Below are 22,974 nucleotides of genomic sequence, written 5' to 3'. Positions count from 1 at the left end.
CTATTACTATGACAGCATCGTCTCCATAACAACCATTGTGACATCACCGTCCCGTTTGCAACCTATTATTACATAATCGTTCGCCGTGGCAACCTTTATGATATCGTCACCATGGCAACCATTATGACATCATCAACGTTACACACACACACATATATACTGTACACTCGTTTTTATATATATAGATGATAGCTGCCTTTGACATGGAAGAAAATTACCTTTGCCTATTTACAAAAGAAGCATGTCTACACTAATGTTAGCAGTGTATAGCTTGTGATCAATGATAACCTGCATTATTATTGGCACAGACATGAACAAACAGTTCACATATCTCAGCTTTTCGGCACCATGTATGACAAACAAGGAAGATGTTAGGCTTTACTGGGGACACAACTAAATGCACAGATTTTGACTAGTCATTAAAGGGACTTTGTCAGAACAGAAGTTTTGACTTTGTAAAACTACTGACATCATCAGACAGGAGACATAAAAAGGTGTTTAAAGAAGCACTCTCATTAAATTTTTTATCCTCTCAATATACTGCAGTCATCATATTATATGGCACTATGCATATAAAATTGCTAATTTTGCATTTCTACCCAGTCAGTTCTTCTTTTTTCTGCTCTATGAAGAAACAAGATGTTTCTTGTCCCATTTTCAACTCCTGGCACAGCTGTTCCATTCCTCCACCCCGCCAACGACTTTTGCAGTGACTGATGGGAGTCATGCAGGGAAAATTGACCTCCTGTTCCTACATAGAGCTTAGAAGGATTTAGCACGGCAGTTCTTAATCACGTGATGTCATAGACCTAATGGAGAAGAGAAGAATTAGCTGGGTAGAAAGGCGTAATGAGCAATTGTAAGTACACAGTGCTATATAATAGGTTGACTACAATATATTAGGAGGAGAACATTTTTTATGGGAGTGCTTCTTTAAACATTGTATTGTTGTATGGGTTTAGTGGCAAGAAGCTTTGATTTGGTGTGCTGCCGACAGACTTTAAAGAAGACCAGTCACATTCTTATAAAACCTGAGTTAACTACCACTTAAATTTCCCCCAGTTGCCCTGATTCTGTTTTTTTCCTTTTTGCACTGCACCACCCTTTTGCAGAGAGATTCACATTTGTTTCCTCTGGAGTGCAGTATGTGAAATCTCTGCTTGTAGTCTAACTAGTCATTTCTTCAGTCTTCTCTGAGGACGTGTACTTTCCCCATTCCCTCCCAGACACTGCCAACCATAGCTCAGCAGGATCTGAGACCGATGGACTGCTAGATCAGCTGCTGAGCGGTGACTGGCAGCATATGGAAGGGAGAGGGGAAAGTGCACATTTCCAGAGAAAACTGTGAACATATACTCAGTTGAACTGCAAAGTAGACATTTCACATAGTGTGCTCGCGAAGAAGCAAATGAACATTATCTCCATCATTGAACAACACAGCAAAAAAACAGAGAATAGTAGCAGAAACAGGTGAGCTCAGGAATTTTTACAAAATATTTAACAGGCTTTCTTTAAGAAAGATTTACCAATAAAGGTCCTAATAATGCATGCTACACCTGTAGTTTCAGGAAAATTTCTGAAACTTCTTAATTAATTTACTAATTGTGACAGAATAATCATAATTTTACTGATATCTTATTGATCACGTTCACCCTTGCTTCACCATTCAAAGTCGATGCTGAAAATTCATTTGTTCCACGCAAATAAACTAATCATAACATACCGATCAATGCTAATCATCTCCTCCACTCTGCCAAGAACTGACCATCCAGATATCTACATTTCATGTGAGTATTTCAAGTACCGGTAATCAATTTTGAAGAAGCCATTCTGACCACATCTGTGGTACACTGTTGGCATGTACACCAAAAACATCTCCTAATGTATGCACTGTTGTCTCCATGGTCACGTGCAAGCCATTTGGTGTAATTTTGCTACACAGTTGGCATGTATACAGTACTGTGCAAAAGTTGTAGGCAGGTTTTGAAAAAATGCTACAAGTTTTATTAGTTATAATTTAGCAATTAGGAAAATGCAAAGTGAGTGACCAAAAGGTATATCTAAATCAAATCAATATTTGGTATGACGAACCTTTTCCTTCAAAATAGCATCAAAGCACCAATTCTTCTTGGAGCACTTGCACACAGTTTTTGAAGCAACTCATCAGGGAGGTTGTTCCAAACATCTTGGAGAACTAAAAACAGATCTTCTGTGGATGTAGTGGATTGTTGTTATGTCCCATTATGCAACCCTAGACACTTTTGATGCTGTCGAGATCAAATCATCACTTCCAGGATTCTTTGGTCTTTACACTGAAGATAATTTTTAATGACATGTTGCTGCGGAATAAATTTTGAGCCTCACAGATGGTATTGCATAACGGATAAGTATCTGCCTGTATTGCACAGGAACCTCCACCGTGCCTCACTGTTGCCTGCTGACACTCATTATTGTACCATTCTCCAGTGTTTCAATGAACAAACTACTTTCTGCGATTTCCATAAATTTGAGATACTGACTCATCAGTCCAGAGCACTTGCTGCCATTGTTCTGCATTTCAGTTCCTATGTTTTTGTGCATAGTTTAGTCACAGCCTTGTTTCCATGTCAAAGGTATGGCTATTTGACTTCAATTTGTCAACAAAGACCACTTCTGGACAGACTTCTCCAATCAGTAGATGGGCGTAGCTGAGTCCCATGGGCTGCTGAAATTTCTAAGCAGATGGCGCTGGTAAACCTCTTCCAATTTCGAAGGGAAGCAAGCATGATGTGTTTTTCAGATACTGAACAGTTTCCTTAGTTGATCACTCTGAGGTCCACAACGATGCCTATTTGTTAATGTCCTCAATGTTGAGAAATCAAGACAGATACTTATCCATCATGCAGTACTACTATCATGGAGGGATCTGATTAGCTTCAAATTTATTATGCAGCAGGACAACTACCCCAAATGTATAGCGAATGTCATTAGGAACTCTCATCAGCAAAAAGAAAAATGAGGAGGCTTGGAATGCAGTGAATATGCATTCCCTTTAGTAGCGGGCACACGATAACGCCCGGCAGCTGAAGGCTAACACTGTGCCCGCTATTAAAGAGCAATGAATATTCACTGCTCACCACACACATAGTCCTAGCGTGGGGAGCAGTGAGTATTTTGGCAGCTGCCCTCGGCTTGTAAGCAGTGCATGACGTCACTGCCATGCGCTGTTACAAGCATAAATCAGCTGCTGGCATCGGAACAAGACAGTGCAAAGGAGCACAGGAAGGTAAGTATAATGGTTTATGGTTTTTTTTATGTTTTTCTGATGGGGGACATGCATACCAGGATGGAGGCCAATCATATCAGGATAAGGATGGGGTCATGCATACCAGGACAGAGATGGGGGCCCTGCATACCAGGATAAGGATGAGTGAGCCATGCGTACCAGGATAGGGATGAGGAGACCATGCCTACCCATGCATACCAGGATAGGGATGAGGGGGCTATGCATACCAGGATAGGGAAAGGGGGACCATGCCTACCAGGATAGGTTGAGGGGGCCATGCATACCAGGATAGGGATGAGTAGGCCATGCCTACCAGGATAGGGATGAGTAGGCCATACTTACCAGGATAGGGATGAGGAGGCCATGCATACAGGATAGGAATGAAGGGGCCATGTATACCAGGATAGAGATGAGGGGGTCATGCATACTAGGATGGGGATGAGGGGACCATATATTGCAGGATAGGGATGAGGGGACCATATATTGCAGGATAGGTGATATTAGTACAGAATTGACCACATTTTTTTGCTTCAATTTTTTTTCTAATTTCCTCCTCTAATACCTAGGTTCGTCTTACGGTCCGATGCGTCTAATAGTCTGAAAAATACAGTACATTCTCTAGTAAGGTGTAATTCACTCTCCTAGTCAGTTCAGGAGGATCCTTCTGTGCAAATATTTCTTTAGATTGAGCTATGGGAATCATCAGTAATAACTTATTAACTGTGTTTCCACGCTATGTAATGTGCTTTGCCTTCTAGTGAAGGAAGTTGCTTTAAAAACATTGTATTGCAATTAATGCATGTTTTATAATCATTACTTAGGCTTGTGGCTGCAAGGTGACTTGTGGCAGTGACTTAATTATAGCGAATTGGTTTGGGCTCCAAACCCAAAAAGGGGCCATGATTACTGCCTGACAGTCAGCAGAAATCAAGTCCTGCCATCATGGCAGTAGGACATGGCAATCTCCTGTCACAAGGCTAAAAGTCATTGATTAGTCCTGGAAGTGTAATCTTATTAAAAACTATTTTTGTATCTTACTTACCTAAAATGAACAAGATTTCCACTGCAATATCACATGCACTTGGTGGACTCCTTTGATTCTGAACACCTTCCTCTTTTCCAGTGTTGAAGCAGAAACTGTATGGTACAGTCACCGCTACATAGAGGGTGGCAAGGAGGATTAAACAGTCCCAGCAAGCTTTGAATGGACCATAGTGAAGGAGAATAAAAGGAGATTTACGCACAGAGACCACTTTATATTCTGGAACTCGAGGCTTCTCACCAAAAACACCCTGAGATAAGATGAAGGGAAGAAGATTACTTGATGTCAACTGTGGTTATTTAAAGCACCACTTCAGCGATTTTTTTTTTCCAAAATGGCGGCTGGTAAGTATATTATTATGGTCAGGGAACTTATGATAATGAAATACTGACACCGCTAAAAGACCCTCCAGGAATACATTCAGGCAATCTTTGCGGATTACCAGATATAGTGATGCTCAGCTGTATAAAATTGGGAGCAAAAAAGCATGAAAAGCTAAATAAGTGCAGCACTCACCACTGGTATGTGAAAAAGCAGCACTTTATTGTGGTCGTCACATGGGGAGAGGAGACATAACGAGGTAAGTGACGTAAACTACGCTTCCTCCTGCTAAGTCCCCTCTCCTCATGTGACGACCACAATAAAGTGCTGCTTTTTCACACACCAGTGGTGAGTGCCGTTCTCATTTAGCTTTTCGCCCTTTTTTGCTCATAATTTACAATAATGGCACCACTCCAGTGCTGAAATAAAAAAAATGCTGGAATGGTGCTTTAACTGTAAATTTTGCGAAATCTGATTTATAAAGCTTAAGAGTACGGCCACATGCTATGGCTGAAACTCTGCTTGTTTGTGGCTTGTCAATGGCTGCACGATTTTGTTCCTTCCACGAATGTGCAGCCATTGGTCCACTGCAGGGGGAATAGTTTTGGCGGTGTGGTCAGTTGCAGCATTTACCTACACCGTTGAAAATGTAAACTATCATCGGGAAATTACTTATAGTTTATATCACATTTTGTGTTCAATGTATTTTTTAACCCCTTTACCCCCAAGGGTGGTTTGCACGTTAATGACCAGGCCAATTCTTACAATTCTGACCACTGTCCCTTTATGAGGTTATAACTCTGGAACGCTTCAACGGATCCCGGTGATTCTGACATTGTATTCTCATAACATATTGTACTTCATGATAGTGGTAAAATTTATTTGATATTACCTGCGTTTATTTGTGAAAAAAATGGAAATTTGGCAAAAATTTTGAAAATTTCACAATTTTCCAACTTTGAATTTTTATGCCCTTAAATCACAGAGATATGTCACGCAAAATACTTATTAAGTAACATTTCCCACATGTCTACTTTACATCACCACAATTTTGGAACCAAAATTTTTTTTTTGTTAGGGAGTTATAAGGGTTAAAAGTTGACCAGAAAGTTCTCATTTTTACTACACCATTTTTTTTTAGGGACCACATCTCATTTGAAGTCATTTTGAGGGGTCTATATGATAGAAAATACCAAAGTGTGACACCATTCTAAAAACTGCACCCCTCAAGGTGCTCAAAACCACATTCAAGAAGTTTATTAACCCTTCAGGTGTTTCACAGGAATTTTTGGAATGCTTAAATAAAAATGAACATTTAACTTTTTTTCACACAAAATTTATTTCAGCTCCAATTTGTTTTATTTTACAAAGAGTAACAGGAGAAAATGGACCCCAAAAGTTGTTGTACAATTTGTCCTGAGAACGCTGATACCCCATATGTGGGGGTAAACCACTGTTTGGGCGCATGGCAGAGCTCGGAAGGAAAGGAGCGCCATTTTACTTTTCAATGCAAAATTGACTGGAATTGAGATGGGACGCCATGTTGCGTTTGGAGAGCCCCTGATGTGCCTAAACATTGAAACCCCCCATGTTGTGAATTCTGTTCTCGAACTCCCTCCTGTGGTTATGAATGGTACTTCGGCGAGTTCTGTTCATGGACTCCCTCTGGTGGCTGTGAGTGGAGCTGCTGGTTCTGAGGTTCCTTCCCCAGCTGACCTCGTTTAGGCCTTGGCTGGCTGCTCTATTTAATTCCACTCAGATCGATACTTGATGCCAGCTGTCAATGTCCTAGTACTGGTTCAGTTCACTTGGATCTTTCAGATGACCTGTGTACTTCAGCAAAAGCTAAGTCCCTGCTAGCCTATTTGTTACCACTGTGTTTTTGTCCAGCTTGCTATTATGATTTTGTCTTGTTAGCTGGAAGCTCTGGGATGCAGAGTGGCACCACCGCGCCGTGAGTCGGTGCGGTGCTCTCTTTTGCACACTCTGCGTGGTTTTTTGTTAGTTTTTTATGTTGACCGCAAAGATACCTTTTCTATCCTCAGTCTGTCTAGTTAAGCCTGGCCTCCTTTGCTGAAACCTATTTCATTCCTGTGTTTGTGTCTTCCATCTTAACTCACAGTCAATATGTGTGGGGGCTGCCTTTTTTCTTTGGGGAATTTCTCTGAGGCAAGGTAGGCTGTATTTTCTATCTTTAGGGGTAGTTAGCTCTTAGGCTGTGAAGAGGCATCTAGGCAGAGTCAGGAACGCTCCACGGCAATTTCTAGTTGTTGTGATAGGATTAGGGGTTGCGGTCAGCAGAGCTCCCACTTCCCAGAGCTCATCCTGTATTACTAGTTTGCTCATCTGGTCATTTCTAGTGCTCTTAACCACCGGTTCAATCATAACAGTACAGCTGGCCCGTAAAGTGTTAATGTATCTCAATAGAGGGATAAGAGAAGTCCTGAGACCATTTTTTTTTTCTCTGCAGTGTGTTTTGTTTCTCTTTTCCCCTAAATCTCTGGGTGGTTCAGGACACAGGTGTAGATATGGACATTCAAGGTCTGTCCTCTTGTGTGGATCAACTCACTGCAAGGGTACAAGGCATTCAAGATTATGTAGTTCAGAACCCGATGTTAGAACCCAGAATTCCAATTCCTGATTTGTTTTCTGGGGATAGATCTAAGTTCCTGAATTTCAAAAATAATTGTAGACTGTTTTTTCCTTTGAAACCCCGCTCCTCTGGTGACCCCATTCAGCAAGTAAAAATCATTATTTCTTTGCTGCGTGGCGACCCTCAAGACTGGGCATTTTCCCTTGCGCCAGGAGATCCTGCATTGCGTAATGTAGATGCGTTTTTTCTGGCGCTTGGATTGCTTTATGATGAACCAGATTCAGTGGATCAGGCAGAGAAAATTTTGCTGGCTTTGTGTCAGGGTCAGGATGAAGCGGAGGTATATTGTCAGAAGTTTAGAAAGTGGTCTGTTCTTACTCAGTGGAATGAATGTGCCCTGGCGGCAATTTTCAGAAAGGGTCTTTCTGAAGCCCTTAAGGATGTTATGGTGGGATTCCCCACGCCTGCTGGTCTGAATGAGTCTATGTCCTTGGCCATTCAGATCGATCGACGCTTACGTGAGCGCAAAAATGTGCACCATTTGGTGGTGTTTTCTGAGCAGAGGCCTGAGCCTATGCAATGTGACAGGACCTTGACCAGAGCTGAACGGCAAGAGTACAGACGTCAGAATGGGCTGTGTTTTTACTGTGGTGACTCCACTCATGCTATCTCTGATTGTCCTAAGCGCACTAAATGGTTTGCTAGGTCTGCCACTATTGGTATGGTACAGCCAAAATTTCTTTTGTCCGTTACTCTGATTTGCTCTTTGTCATCCTATTCTGTTATGGCATTTGTGGATTCAGGCGCTGCCCTTAATTTGATGGACTTGGAGTTTGCCAGGCGCTGTGGTTTTTTCTTGGAGCCCTTACAGTATCCTATTCCATTGAGAGGAATTGATGCTACACCTTTGGCCAAGAATAAGCCTCAGTACTGGACTCAATTGACCATTTGCATGGCTCCTGCACATCAGGAGGATATTCGCTTTTTGGTGTTGCATAATCTGCATGATGTGGTCGTTTTGGGTTTGCCATGGCTACAGGTCCATAATCCAGTATTGGATTGGAAATCAATGTCTGTATCCAGTTGGGGTTGTCAAGGGGTACATGGGGATGTCCCATTGTTGTCTATTTCGTCTTCCCATCCTTCTGAAGTCCCTGAGTTCTTGTCAGATTACCGGGATGTATTTGATGAGCCCAAATCCAGTGCCCTACCTCCTCATAGGGATTGCGATTGTGCTATTAATTTGATTCCTGGTAGTAAGTTTCCGAAGGGCCGACTGTTCAATTTATCTGTGCCAGAACACGCTGCAATGCGGAGTTATATAAAGGAGTCCTTGGAGAAAGGGCATATTCGCCCGTCGTCGTCACCGTTGGGAGCAGGGTTCTTTTTTGTGGCCAATAAGGATGGTTCTCTGAGACCTTGTATAGATTACCGCCTTCTTAATAAAATCACCGTCAAATTTCAGTACCCTTTGCTGCTACTGTCTGATTTGTTTGCTCGGATTAAGGGGGCTAGCTGGTTCACCAAGATAGATCTTCGAGGGGCATATAATCTTGTGCGTATTAAACGGGGCGACGAATGGAAAATAGCATTTAATACGCCCGAGGGCCATTTTGAGTACTTGGTGATGCCATTCGGGCTTTCTAATGCTCCATCTGTGTTTCAGTCCTTTATGCATGACATCTTCCGAAAGCACCTGGATAGATTCATGATTGTATATTTGGATGATATTTTGGTCTTTTCGGACGATTGGGAGTCTCATGTGAAGCAGGTCAAAATGGTGTTCCAGGTCCTTCGTGCTAATTCCTTGTTTGTGAAGGGGTCTAAATGTCTCTTTGGAGTTCAGAAGGTTTCATTTTTTGGCTTAATTTTTTCCCCTTCTACTATCGAGATGGACCCTGTTAAAGTTCAGGCCATTTATGATTGGACTCAGCCTACTTCTGTGAAGAGCCTTCAGAAATTCCTGGGCTTTGCTAATTTTTACCGTCGCTTCATCGCTAATTTTTCTAGTGTTGTTAAACCATTGACTGATTTGACCAAGAAAGGTGCTGATGTGGTCAATTGGTCCTCTGCGGCCGTTGAGGCTTTTCAGGAGCTGAAGCGTCGTTTTTCTTCTGCCCCTGTGTTGTGTCAGCCAGATGTTTCACTCCCGTTTCAGGTCGAGGTGGATGCTTCTGAGATTGGAGCAGGGGCTGTTTTGTCTCAAAGAGGTTCTGATGGCTCTGTGATGAAACCATGTGCTTTCTTTTCTGGAAAGTTTTCGCCTGCTGAGCGCAATTATGATGTGGGCAATCGAGAGTTGTTGGCTATGAAGTGGGCGTTTGAGGAGTGGCGACATTGGCTTGAAGGAGCCAAGCATCGCGTGGTGGTCTTGACGGATCACAAGAATCTGACTTATCTCGAGTCTGCCAAGCGGTTGAATCCTAGACAGGCTCGATGGTCGCTGTTTTTCTCCCGCTTCAATTTTGTGGTTTCGTACCTTCCGGGTTCTAAGAATGTGAAGGCTGATGCCCTTTCAAGGAGTTTTGTGCCTGATTCTCCGGGAGTTCCTGAGCCGGCTGGTATTCTCAAAGAGGGGGTAGTTTTGTCTGCCATCTCCCCTGATTTGCGGCGGGAGCTGCAGGAGTTTCAGGCTGATAGACCTGACCGTTGCCCAGCGGAGAAGCTGTTTGTCCCCGATAGATGGACTAGTAGAGTTATCTCTGAGGTTCATTGTTCGGTGTTGGCTGGTCATCCTGGAATCTTTGGTACCAGAGATTTGGTGGCTAGATCCTTTTGGTGGCCTTCTTTGTCACGGGATGTGCGTTCTTTTGTGCAGTCCTGTGGGACTTGTGCGCGGGCCAAGCCTTGCTGTTCCCGCGCCAGTGGGTTACTTTTGCCCTTGCCGGTCCCGAAAAGGCCCTGGACGCATATTTCCATGGATTTTATTTCAGATCTCCCTGTCTCTCAGAGGATGTCAGTTATCTGGATGGTTTGTGATCGCTTCTCTGAGATGGTCCATTTGGTACCTTTGCCTAAATTGCCTTCCTCCTCTGATTTGGTTCCATTGTTTTTCCAGCATGTGGTTCGTTTACATGGCATTCCGGAGAACATCGTGCCGGACCGAGGCTCCCAGTTTGTTTCAAGATTTTGGCGGTCCTTTTGTGCTAAGATGGGCATTGATTTGTCTTTTTCTTCAGCTTTCCATCCTCAGACAAATGGCCAAACCGAACGAACCAATCAGACTTTGGAAACATATCTGAGATGCTTTGTTTCCGCTGATCAGGATGATTGGGTGTCCTTCTTGCCTTTGGCTGAGTTCGCCCTTAATAATCGGGCCAGCTCGGCCACTTTGGTTTCGCCCTTTTTCTGTAATTCTGGTTTCCACCCTCATTTTTCTTCAGGGCAGGTTGAGCCTTCGGACTGTCCTGGTGTGGATTCTGTGGTGGACAGGTTGCAGCAGATTTGGACTCACGTAGTGGACAATTTGACATTGTCCCAGGAGAAGGCTCAACGTTTCGCTAACCGCCGTCGCTGTGTTGGTCCCTGACTTCGTGTTGGGGATTTGGTTTGGTTGTCGTGTCGTTATGTTCCTATGAAGGTTTCGTCTCCTAAGTTTAAGCCTCGTTTCATTGGTCCTTTTCTGAAATTCTTAATCCTGTGTCATTTCGTTTGGACCTTCCAGCTTCTTTCGCCATCCATAATGTGTTCCATAGGTCGTTATTGCGGAGATATGTGGCTCCTATGGTTCCCTCCGTTGATCCTCCTGCCCCGGTGTTGGTTGAGGGGGAGTTGGAGTATGTGGTGGAGAAGATTTTGGATTCTCGTGTTTCGAGATGGAAACTTCAGTACCTAGTCAAGTGGAAAGGTTATGGTCAGGAGGATAATTCCTGGGTGGTTGTCTCTGATGTTCATGCTGCCGATCTTGTTCGTGCCTTTCATTTGGCTCGTCCGGATCGGCCTGGAGGCTCTGGTGAGGGTTCAGTGACCCCTCCTCAAGGGGGGGGGGTACTGTTGTGAATTCTGTTCTCGAACTCCCTCCTGTGGTTATGAATGGTACTTCGGTGAGTTCTGTTCATGGACTCCCTCTGGTGGCTGTGAGTGGAGCTGCTGGTTCTGAGGTTCCTTCCCCAGCTGACCTCGTTTAGGCCTTGGCTGGCTGCTCTATTTAATTCCACTCAGATCGTTGCTTGATGCCAGCTGTCAATGTCCTAGTACTGGTTCAGTTCACTTGGATCTTTCAGATGACCTGTTTACTTCAGCAAAAGCTAAGTCCCTGCTAGCTTATTTGTTACCACTGTGTTTTTGTTCAGCTTGCTATTATGATTTTGTCTTGTTAGCTGGAAGCTCTGGGATGCAGAGTGGCACCACCGCGCCGTGAGTCGGTGCGGTGCTCTCTTTTGCACACTCTGCGTGGTTTTTTGTTAGTTTTTTATGTTGACCGCAAAGATACCTTTTCTATCCTCAGTCTGTCTAGTTAAGCCTGGCCTCCTTTGCTGAAACCTATTTCATTCCTGTGTTTATGACTTCCATCTTAACTCACAGTCAATATGTGTGGGGGCTGCCTTTTTTCTTTGGGGAATTTCTCTGAGGCAAGGTAGGCTGTATTTTCTATCTTTAGGGGTAGTTAGCTCTTAGGCTGTGAAGAGGCGTCTAGGCAGAGTCAGGAATGCTCCACGGCTATTTCTAGTTGTTGTGATAGGATTAGGGGTTGCGGTCAGCAGAGCTCCCACTTCCCAGAGCTCGTCCTGTATTACTAGTTTGCTCATCTGGTCATTTCTAGTGCTCCTAACCACCGGTTCAATCATAACACCCCCACAAGTGACACCATTTTGGAAAGTGGAACCCCTAAGGAACTTATCTAGATGTGTGGTGAGCACTTTGACCCACCAAGTGCTTCACAGAAGTTTATAATGCAGAGCCGTAAAAATAAAAAATCATATTTTTTCACAAAAATGATCTTTTCACCCCCAATTTTTTATTTTCCCAAGGGTAAGAGAAGAAATTAGACCACAATAGTTGTTGCGAAATTTGTCCTGAGTACGATGATACCCCATATGTGGGGGTAAACCACTGTTTGGGCGCATGGCAGAGCTCGGAAGCAAAGGAGCGCCATTTGACTTTTCAATGCAAAATTGACAGGAATTGAGATGGGACGCCATGTTGCATTTGGAGAGCCACTGACGTGCCTAAACATTGAAACCCCCCACAAGTGACACCATTTTGGAAAGTAGACCCCCTAAGGAACTTATCTAGATGTGTGGTGAGCACTTTGACCCATTAAATGATTCACAGAAGTTTATAATGCAGAGCCGTAAAAATAGAAAATCATATTTTTTCACAAAAATGATATTTTCGCCCCCAATTTTTTATTTTCCTAAGGGTAAGAGAAGAAATTAGACCACAAAAGATGTTGTGCAATTTGTCCTGAATATGACGATACCCCATATGTGGGGGTAAACTACTGTTTGGGCGCATAGCAGAGCTCAGAAAGAAAGGAGCGCCATTTTACTTTTCAATGCAAAATTGACTGGAATTAAGATGGGATGCCATGTTGCGTTTGGAGAGCCCCTGATGTGCCTAAACATTGAAACCCCCCACAAGTGACACCATTTTGGAAACTAGACCCCTTAAGGAACTTATCTAGATGTGCGGTGAGCACTTTGACCCAACAAGTGCTTCACAGAAGTTTATAGTGTAGAGCCGTAAAAATAAAAAATCATATTTTTTCACAAAAATGATCTTTTCGCCCCCAATTTTTTATTTTCCCAAAAGTTGTTGTTCAATTTGTCCTGAGTACGCTGATACCCCATATGTGGGGGTAAACGACTGTTTGGGCGCATGGCAGAGCTCGGAAGGGAAGGAGCGCCGTTTGACTTTTCAATGCAAAATTGACTGGAATTGAGATGGGACGCCATGTTGCGTTTGGAGAGCCCCTGATGTGCCTAAACATTAAAACCCCCACAAGTGACACCATTTTGGAAAGTAGACCCCCTAAGGAACTTATCTAGATGTGTTTTGAGAGCTTTGAACCCCCAAGTGTTTCACTACAGTTTATAACGCAGAGCCATGAAAATAATTTTTTTTTCACAAAAATGATTTTTTAGCCCCCAGTTTTGTATTTTCCCAAGGGGAACAGAAGAAATTTGACCCCAAAAGTTGTCCAATTTGTCCTGAGTACGCTGATACCCCGTATGTGGGGGAAAACCACTGTTTGGGCGCATGGCAGAGCTCGGAAGGGAAGGAGCGCCATTTGGAATGCAGACTTAGATGGATTGGTCCACAGGCGTCACGTTGCATTTGCAAAGCCCCTGATGTACACAAACAGTAGAAACCCCAAACAAGTGACCCCATATTGGAAACTAGACCTCCCAAGGAACTTATCTAGATGTGTTGTGAGAACTTTGAACCCCCAAGTGTTTCACTACAGTTTACAACGCAGAGCCGTGAAAATAAAAAATCTTTTTTTTCCCACAAAAATGATTTTTAGTCCCCCTAAATTTTTATTTTCCCAAGGATAACAAGAGAACTTTGACCCCAAAAGTTGTTGTCCAATTTGTCCCGAGTATGCTGATACCCCATATGTTGGGGTAAACCCCTGTTTGGGTGCACGGGAGAGCTCAGAAGGGAAGGAGCACTGTTTTACTTTTTCAATGCAGAATTGGCAGGAATTGAGATCGGACGCCATGTCGCGTTTGGAGAGCCCCTGATGTGCCTGAACAGTGGAAACTCCCCAATTGTACCTGAAACCCTAATCCAAACACACCCTGTTATGATTGAACTGGTGGTTAGGAGCACTAGAAATGACCAGATGAGCAAACTAGTAATACAGGACGAGCTCTGGGAAGTGGGAGCTCTGCTGACCGCAACCCCTAATCCTATCACAACAACTAGAAATAGCCGTGGAGCGTTCCTGACTCTGCCTAGACGCCTCTTCACAGCCTAAGAGCTAACTACCCCTAAAGATAAAAAATACAGCCTACCTTGCCTCAGAGAAATTTCCCAAAGAAAAAGGCAGCCCCCCACACATATTGACTGAGTTAAGATGGAAGTCACAAACACAGGAATGAAATAGGTTTCAGCAAAGGAGGCCAGGCTTAACTAGACAGACTGAGGATAGAAAAGGTATCTTTGCGGTCAGCATAAAAACTAACAAAAAACCACGCAGAGTGTGCAAAAGAGAGCACCGCACCGACTCACGGCGCGGTGGTGCCACTCTGCATCCCAGAGCTTCCAGCTAACAAGACAAAATCATAATAGCAAGCTGGACAAAAACACAGTGGTAACAAATAAGCTAGCAGGGACTTAGCTTTTGCTGAAGTAGACAGGTCATCTGAAAGATCCAAGTGAACTGAACTAGTACTAGGACATTGACAGCTGACATCAAGCAACGATCTGAGTGGAGTTAAATAGAGCAGCCAGCCAAGGCCTAAACGAGGTCAGCTGGAGAAGGAACCTCAGAACCAGCAGCTCCACTCACAGCCACCAGAGGGAGTCCATGAACAGAACTCGCCGAAGTACCATTCATAACCACAGGAGGGAGTTCGAGAACAGAATTCACAACAGTACCCCCCCCTTGAGGAGGGGTCACCGAACCCTCACCAGAGCCTCCAGGCCGATCCGGACGAGCCAAATGAAAGGCACGAACAAGATCGGCAGCATGAACATCAGAGGCAACCACCCAGGAATTATCCTCCTGACCATAACCTTTCCACTTGACTAGGTACTGAAGTTTCCATCTCGAAACACGAGAATCCAAAATCTTCTCCACCACATACTCCAACTCCCCCTCAACCAACACCGGGGCAGGAGGATCAACGGAGGGAATCATAGGAGCCACATATCTCCGCAATAACGACCTATGGAACACATCATGGATGGCGAAAGAAGCTGGAAGGTCCAAACGAAATGACACAGGATTAAGAATTTCAGAAATCTTATAAGGACCAATGAAACGAGGCTTAAACTTAGGAGACGAAACCTTCATAGGAACATAACGAGACGACAACCAAACCAAATCCCCAACACGAAGTCGGGGACCAACAGAGCGACGGCGGTTAGCGAAACGTTGAGCCTTCTCCTGGGACAATGTCAAATTGTCCACTACGTGAGTCCAAATCTGCTGCAACCTGTCCACCACAGAATCCACACCAGGACAGTCCGAAGGCTCAACCTGCCCTGAAGAAAAACGAGGGTGGAAACCAGAATTACAGAAAAAGGGCGAAACCAAAGTGGCCGAGCTGGCCCGATTATTAAGGGCGAACTCAGCCAAAGGCAAGAAGGATACCCAATCATCCTGATCAGCAGAAACAAAGCATCTCAGATATGTTTCCAAAGTCTGATTGGTTCGTTCGGTTTGGCCATTTGTCTGAGGATGGAAAGCTGAAGAAAAAGACAAATCAATGCCCATCTTAGCACAAAAGGACCGCCAAAATCTTGAAACAAACTGGGAGCCTCTGTCCGACACGATGTTCTCCGGAATGCCATGTAAACGAACCACATGCTGGAAAAACAATGGAACCAAATCAGAGGAGGAAGGCAATTTAGGCAAAGGTACCAAATGGACCATCTTAGAGAAGCGATCAGAAACCACCCAGATAACTGACATCCTCTGAGAGACAGGGAGATCTGAAATAAAATCCATGGAAATATGCGTCCAGGGCCTTTTCGGGACCGGCAAGGGCAAAAGCAACCCACTGGCGCGGGAACAGCAAGGCTTGGCCCGCGCACAAGTCCCACAGGACTGCACAAAAGAACGCACATCCCGTGACAAAGAAGGCCACCAAAAGGATCTAGCCACCAAATCTCTGGTATCAAAGATTCCAGGATGACCAGCCAACACCGAACAATGAACCTCAGAGATAACTCTACTAGTCCATCTATCGGGGACAAACAGCTTCTCCGCTGGGCAACGGTCAGGTCTATCAGCCTGAAACTCCTGCAGCACCCGCCGCAAATCAGGGGAGATGGCAGACAAAACTACCCCTTCTTTGAGAATACCAGCCGGCTCAGGAACTCCCGGAGAATCAGGCACAAAACTCCTTGAAAGGGCATCAGCCTTCACATTCTTAGAAAAAAATCCTATATAGAAAAGAAATACCAAATAGTTCTCAAAATATAATCTATCCAGTAAATATTGCACAACAAACATGTACCCCAAGAAAATATTTACTGACAACTCAATAAATAATTTTTGATCAAATTCATTTTATTTATATTAATAGGACATTACACAACAATTGTCAATATTTTATTAAAAAGTTTTTGCCGTTAAAATAACTAAAGATATATAAAAGTATATAAAAATTATATATTATTATTAAGACTGTATGTGGGGGGCTGTGGTACACAGAACTCGACTGGCAAAGTCAATAACAATAAACCACATAAAGTGCTAATGCAATCAAATCAAAATTGTCTATACATTGAATATTAAAAACACAATCATGAACCGGCCATAATGTGCAAAATATGCAAAAGAATTGGAGGAAAAGTTTTTTTTTTTATATATATATATATATATATATATATATATATATATATATATATATATATATATATATATATATATATATATGTGCAAGATACAAATATGAGAACCTAATTGATATACAATTGGAAAAATCAAATAAATATATAAATATATATGAATATAAAAAATATATATAAAAAATATATTATAATGAATATATAAAAAAAATGTGTAGATATAATATGTTAAAGTGAATACTGTGCAATGAAACAATGTCTATATATGTATATATACTAATAATTGATTAGTGAAAATTGCAATTAACACACAATTTACAAAATCATATATGAAAAAGCTAAAAGGTCAATATCTCTAAATTTTATATAAATGAACACATCAAGAAAATACCTGTGAATGTGAATAAAAAAATATATATTATATATAATATATATATGTGTGCCAAAATGTGAACATATAATAACAATGTAATCAATTATACTATAGCCAATTGTACATCTATAATGCTACCATAGTATATTGCTAACCCTCCAAATTCTAAAGTGCAATGATAATGTAATTAGTTATAACACACTCTTCAAAATATGCACAAGTATGTAAAAGCATACACAAATGGAAGCCGGACCTTACCAAACAGAGAAGTGCACCGCAGCCCCCACACACACCACTCCAACGCACGTTTCGCACCTGCTTCGTCACATATATATATTATATATAATATATATTTTTTTATTCACATTCACAGGTATTTTCTTGATGTGTTCATTTATATAAAATTTAGAGATATTGACCTTTTAGCTTTTTCATATATGATTTTGTAAATTGTGTGTTAATTGCAATTTTCACTAATCAATTATTAGTATATATACATATATAGACATTGTTTCATTGCACAGTATTCACTTTAACATATTATATCTACACATTTTTTTTATATATTCATTATAATATATTTTTTATATATATTTTTTATATTCATATATATTTATATATTTATTTGATTTTTCCAATTGTATATCAATTAGGTTCTCATATTTGTATCTTGCATATATATATATATATATATATATATATATATATATATATATATATATATATATAAAAAACTTTTCCTCCAATTCTTTTGCATATTTTGCACATTATGGCCGGTTCATGATTGTGTTTTTAATATTCAATGTATAGACAATTTTGATTTGATTGCATTAGCACTTTATGTGGTTTATTGTTATTGACTTTGCCAGTCGAGTTCTGTGTACCACAGCCCCCCACATACAGTCTTAATAATAATATATAATTTTTATATACTTTTATATATCTTTAGTTATTTTAACGGCAAAAACTTTTTAATAAAATATTGACAATTGTTGTGTAATGTCCTATTAATATAAATAAAATGAATTTGATCAAAAATTATTTATTGAGTTGTCAGTAAATATTTTCTTGGGGTACACATTCACATTCTTAGAACCCGGAAGGTACGAAACCACAAAATTGAAGCGGGAGAAAAACAGCGACCATCGAGCCTGTCTAGGATTCAACCGCTTGGCAGACTCGAGATAAGTCAGATTCTTGTGATCCGTCAAGACCACCACGCGATGCTTGGCTCCTTCAAGCCAATGTCGCCACTCCTCAAACGCCCACTTCATAGCCAACAACTCTCGATTGCCCACATCATAATTGCGCTCAGCAGGCGAAAACTTTCTAGAAAAGAAAGCACATGGTTTCATCACAGAGCCATCAGAACCTCTTTGAGACAAAACAGCCCCTGCTCCAATCTCAGAAGCATCCACCTCGACCTGAAACGGGAGCGAAACATCTGGCTGACACAACACAGGGGCAGAAGAAAAACGACGCTTCAGCTCCTGAAAAGCCTCAACGGCCGCAGAGGACCAATTGACCACATCAGCACCTTTCTTGGTCAAATCAGTCAATGGTTTAACAACACTAGAAAAATTAGCGATGAAGCGACGGTAAAAATTAGCAAAGCCCAGGAATTTCTGAAGGCTCTTCACAGAAGTAGGCTGAGTCCAATCATAAATGGCCTGAACTTTAACAGGGTCCATCTCGATAGTAGGAGGGGAAAAAATTAAGCCCAAAAATGAAACCTTCTGAACTCCAAAGAGACATTTAGACCCCTTCACAAACAAGGAGTTAGCACGAAGGACCTGGAACACCATTCTGACCTGCTTCACATGAGACTTCCAATCGTCCGAAAAGACCAAAATATCATCCAAATATACAATCATGAATCTATCCAGGTACTTTCGGAAGATGTCATGCATAAAGGACTGAAACACAGATGGAGCATTAGAAAGCCCGAATGGCATCACCAAGTACTCAAAATGGCCCTCGGGCGTATTAAATGCTGTTTTCCATTCGTCGCCCCGTTTAATACGCACAAGATTATACGCCCCTCGAAGATCTATCTTGGTGAACCAGCTAGCCCCCTTAATCCGAGCAAACAAATCAGACAGTAGCGGCAAAGGGTACTGAAATTTGATGGTGATTTTATTAAGAAGGCGGTAATCTATACAAGGTCTCAGAGAACCATCCTTCTTGGCCACAAAAAAGAACCCTGCTCCCAACGGTGATGACGACGGGCGAATATACCCTTTCTCCAAGGACTCCTTTATATAACTCCGCATTGCAGCGTGTTCTGGCACAGATAAATTGAACAGTCGGCCCTTCGGAAACTTACTACCAGGAATCAAATTAATAGCACAATCGCAATCCCTATGAGGAGGTAGGGCACTGGATTTGGGCTCATCAAATACATCCCGGTAATCTGACAAGAACTCAGGGACTTCAGAAGGATGGGAAGACGAAATAGACAACAATGGGACATCCCCATGTACCCCTTGACAACCCCAACTGGATACAGACATTGATTTCCAATCCAATACTGGATTATGGACCTGTAGCCATGGCAAACCCAAAACGACCACATCATGCAGATTATGCAACACCAAAAAGCGAATATCCTCCTGATGTGCAGGAGCCATGCACATGGTCAATTGAGTCCAGTACTGAGGCTTATTCTTGGCCAAAGGTGTAGCATCAATTCCTCTCAATGGAATAGGATACTGTAAGGGCTCCAAGAAATAACCACAGCGCCTGGCAAACTCCAAGTCCATCAAATTAAGGGCAGCGCCTGAATCCACAAATGCCATAACAGAATAGGACGACAAAGAGCAAATCAGAGTAACGGACAAAAGAAATTTTGGCTGTACCGTACCAATGGTGGCAGACCTTGCGAACCGTTTAGTGCGCTTAGGACAATCAGAGATAGCATGAGTGGAGTCACCACGGTAAAAACACAGCCCATTCTGACGTCTGTACTCTTGCCGTTCAGCTCTGGTCAAGGTCCTGTCACATTGCATAGGCTCAGGCCTCTGCTCAGAAAACACCACCAAATGGTGCACATTTTTGCGCTCACGTAAGCGTCGATCGATCTGAATGGCCAAGGACATAGACTCATTCAGACCAGCAGGCGTTGGGAATCCCACCATAACATCCTTAAGGGCTTCAGAAAGACCCTTTCTGAAAATTGCCGCCAGGGCACATTCATTCCACTGAGTAAGCACAGACCACTTTCTAAACTTCTGACAATATACCTCCGCTTCATCCTGACCCTGACACAAAGCCAGCAAAATTTTCTCTGCCTGATCCACTGAATCTGGTTCATCATAAAGCAATCCAAGCGCCAGAAAAAACGCATCTACATTACGCAATGCAGGATCTCCTGGCGCAAGGGAAAATGCCCAGTCTTGAGGGTCGCCATGCAGCAAAGAAATAATGATTTTTACTTGCTGAATGGGGTCACCAGAGGAGCGGGGTTTCAAAGCAAAAAACAGTCTACAATTATTTTTGAAATTCAGGAACTTAGATCTATCCCCAGAAAACAAATCAGGAATTGGAATTCTGGGCTCTAACATCGGGTTCTGAACTACATAATCTTGAATGCCTTGTACCCTTGCAGTGAGTTGATCCACACAAGAGGACAGACCCTGAATGTCCATATCTACACCTGTGTCCTGAACCACCCAGAGATTTAGGGGAAAAGAGAAACAAAACACACTGCAGAGAAAAAAAAAAAAATGGTCTCAGGACTTCTCTTATCCCTCTATTGAGATGAATTAACACTTTACTGGCCAGCTGTACTGATATGATTGAACCGGTGGTTAGGAGTACTAGAAATGACCAGATGAGCAAACTAGTAATACAGGACGAGCTCTGGGAAGTGGGAGCTCTGCTGACCGCAACCCCTAATCCTATCACAACATCTAGAAATAGCCATGGAGCGTTCCTGACTCTGCCTAAAGAAAAAAGGCAGCCCCCACACATATTGACTGTGAGTTAAGATGGAAGTCATAAACACAGGAATGAAATAGGTTTCAGCAAAGGAGGCCAGGCTTAACTAGACAGACTGAGGATAGAAAAGGTATCTTTGCGGTCAGCATAAAAAACTAACAAAAAACCACGCAGAGTGTGCAAAAGAGAGCACTGCACCGACTCACGGCGCGGTGGTGCCACTCTGCATCCCAGAGCTTCCAGCTAACAAGACAAAATCATAATAGCAAGCTGGACAAAAACACAGTGGTAACAAATAAGCTAGCAGGGACTTAGCTTTTGCTGAAGTAGACAGGTCATCTGAAAGATCCAAGTGAACTGAACCAGTACTAGGACATTGACAGCTGGCATCAAGCAACGATCTGAGTGGAGTTAAATAGAGCAGCCAGCCAAGGCCTAAACGAGGTCAGCTGGAGAAGGAACCTCAGAACCAGCAGCTCCACTCACAGCCACCAGAGGGAGTCCATGAACAGAACTCACCGAAGTACCATTCATAACCACAGGAGGGAGTTCGAGAACAGAATTCACAACAACACCCCTAACTCTAATCCCAACGGTAACTCTAACCACACCCCTAACCCTGACACACCCCTAACTCTAATCCCAACCCTAATCCCAACCGTAAATGTAATCCAAACCCCAACCCTAACTTTAGCCCCAACCCTAACCCTAACTTTAGCCCCAACCCTAACCCTAACTTTAGCCCCAACCCTAACCCTAACTTTAGCCCCAACCCTAACCCTAACTTTAGCCGCAACCCTAACCCTAACTTTAGCTCCAACCCTATCCCCAACCCTAACCCTAGCCCTAACCCTAGCCCTAACCCTAGCCCTAACCTTAACCCTAGCCCTAACCCTAATGGTAAAATGGAAATAAATACATTTTTTTAATTTTATTATTTTTCCCTAACTAAGGGGGTGATGAAGGGGGGTTTGATTTACTTTTATAGCGTTTTTCATAGCGGATTTTTTTGATTGGCAGCTGTCACACACTAAAAGACGCTTTTTATAGCAAAAAAGTTTTTGCGTCTCCACATTTTGAGACCTATAATTTTTCCATATTTTGGTCCACAGAGTCATGTGAGGTCTTGTTTTTTGCGGGACGAGCTGACATTTTTATTGGTAACATTTTCGGACACTTGACAGTTTTTGATCGCTTTTTATTCCGATTTTTGTGAGGCAGAATTACCAAAAAGCAGCAATTCATGTGTTTCTCTTTTTTTTGGAGGGGGGTGGGGGTTTATGCCGTTCCGTGTTTGGTAATATTGATAAGTCAGTTTTATTCTTCGGGTCAGAATGATTACACCAATCCCTCATTTATATTTTTTTAATGTTTTGGCGCTTTTATATAATAAAACCTGGACCCGGAAGTAGTCCGTGCAGGACCCGGATGCAGCCCCGCGGCCATTTTGGATCCGGGGCCTCCAGGGATAGGAGGTAAGAGATGCTCGGAGCAACGCGATCACATCGCGTTGCTCCAAGGGTCTCAGGGAAGCACGCAGGGAGCCCCCTCCCTGCGCGATGCTTCCCTATACCGCCGGAACACTGCAATCATGCTTTATCGCAGTGTGCCGGGGGTTAATATGCCGGGGGCGGTCCGTGACCGCTCCTGGCACATAGTGCCGGATGTCAGCTGCGATAGTCAGCTGACACCCGGCTGCGATCGGCCGCGCTTCTCCCGTGAGCACGGCCGATCGCGCTGGACGTACTATCCCATCGGTGGTCATACGGGCCCACCCCACCTCGACGGGATAGTACATCCGATGTCAGAAAGGGGCTAAAGTAAATTTACTAATTTTTTTTTCATATTCCAAAAATGCAATTTTCACACCAGCCACTGGGGATTTTTTTGATTCATGCTTCATGTTGTTATGTCAGGAAGAGTTTCCAGAAAGACTCCACATTATCATCAGAGGCAGGATTAAAATGACAGAT

General features: G+C 42.8%; 1 protein-coding gene across 2 annotated transcripts in view; it reads right to left on the bottom strand.

Moving 5' to 3' along the window:
- KCNH3 (potassium voltage-gated channel subfamily H member 3) overlaps nt 1-22,974 on the bottom strand; it is a 146,360-nt gene that overhangs the window by 64,193 nt on the left and 59,193 nt on the right. For both annotated transcript variants that reach the window (XM_077297496.1, XM_077297495.1), the window contains exon 6: nt 4,308-4,557. In XM_077297496.1, the coding sequence (XP_077153611.1) occupies nt 4,308-4,557 (250 nt within the window). The remainder of the gene's footprint in view (nt 1-4,307; nt 4,558-22,974) is intronic.

The sequence above is a fragment of the Ranitomeya variabilis genome, chromosome 3, assembly GCF_051348905.1.
Source record: "Ranitomeya variabilis isolate aRanVar5 chromosome 3, aRanVar5.hap1, whole genome shotgun sequence".
Classification (NCBI taxonomy): Eukaryota; Metazoa; Chordata; class Amphibia; order Anura; family Dendrobatidae; genus Ranitomeya; species Ranitomeya variabilis.
The sequence above is the reverse complement of the archived record's forward strand: the minus strand, read 5'-3'. Positions and strand labels throughout refer to the sequence as shown.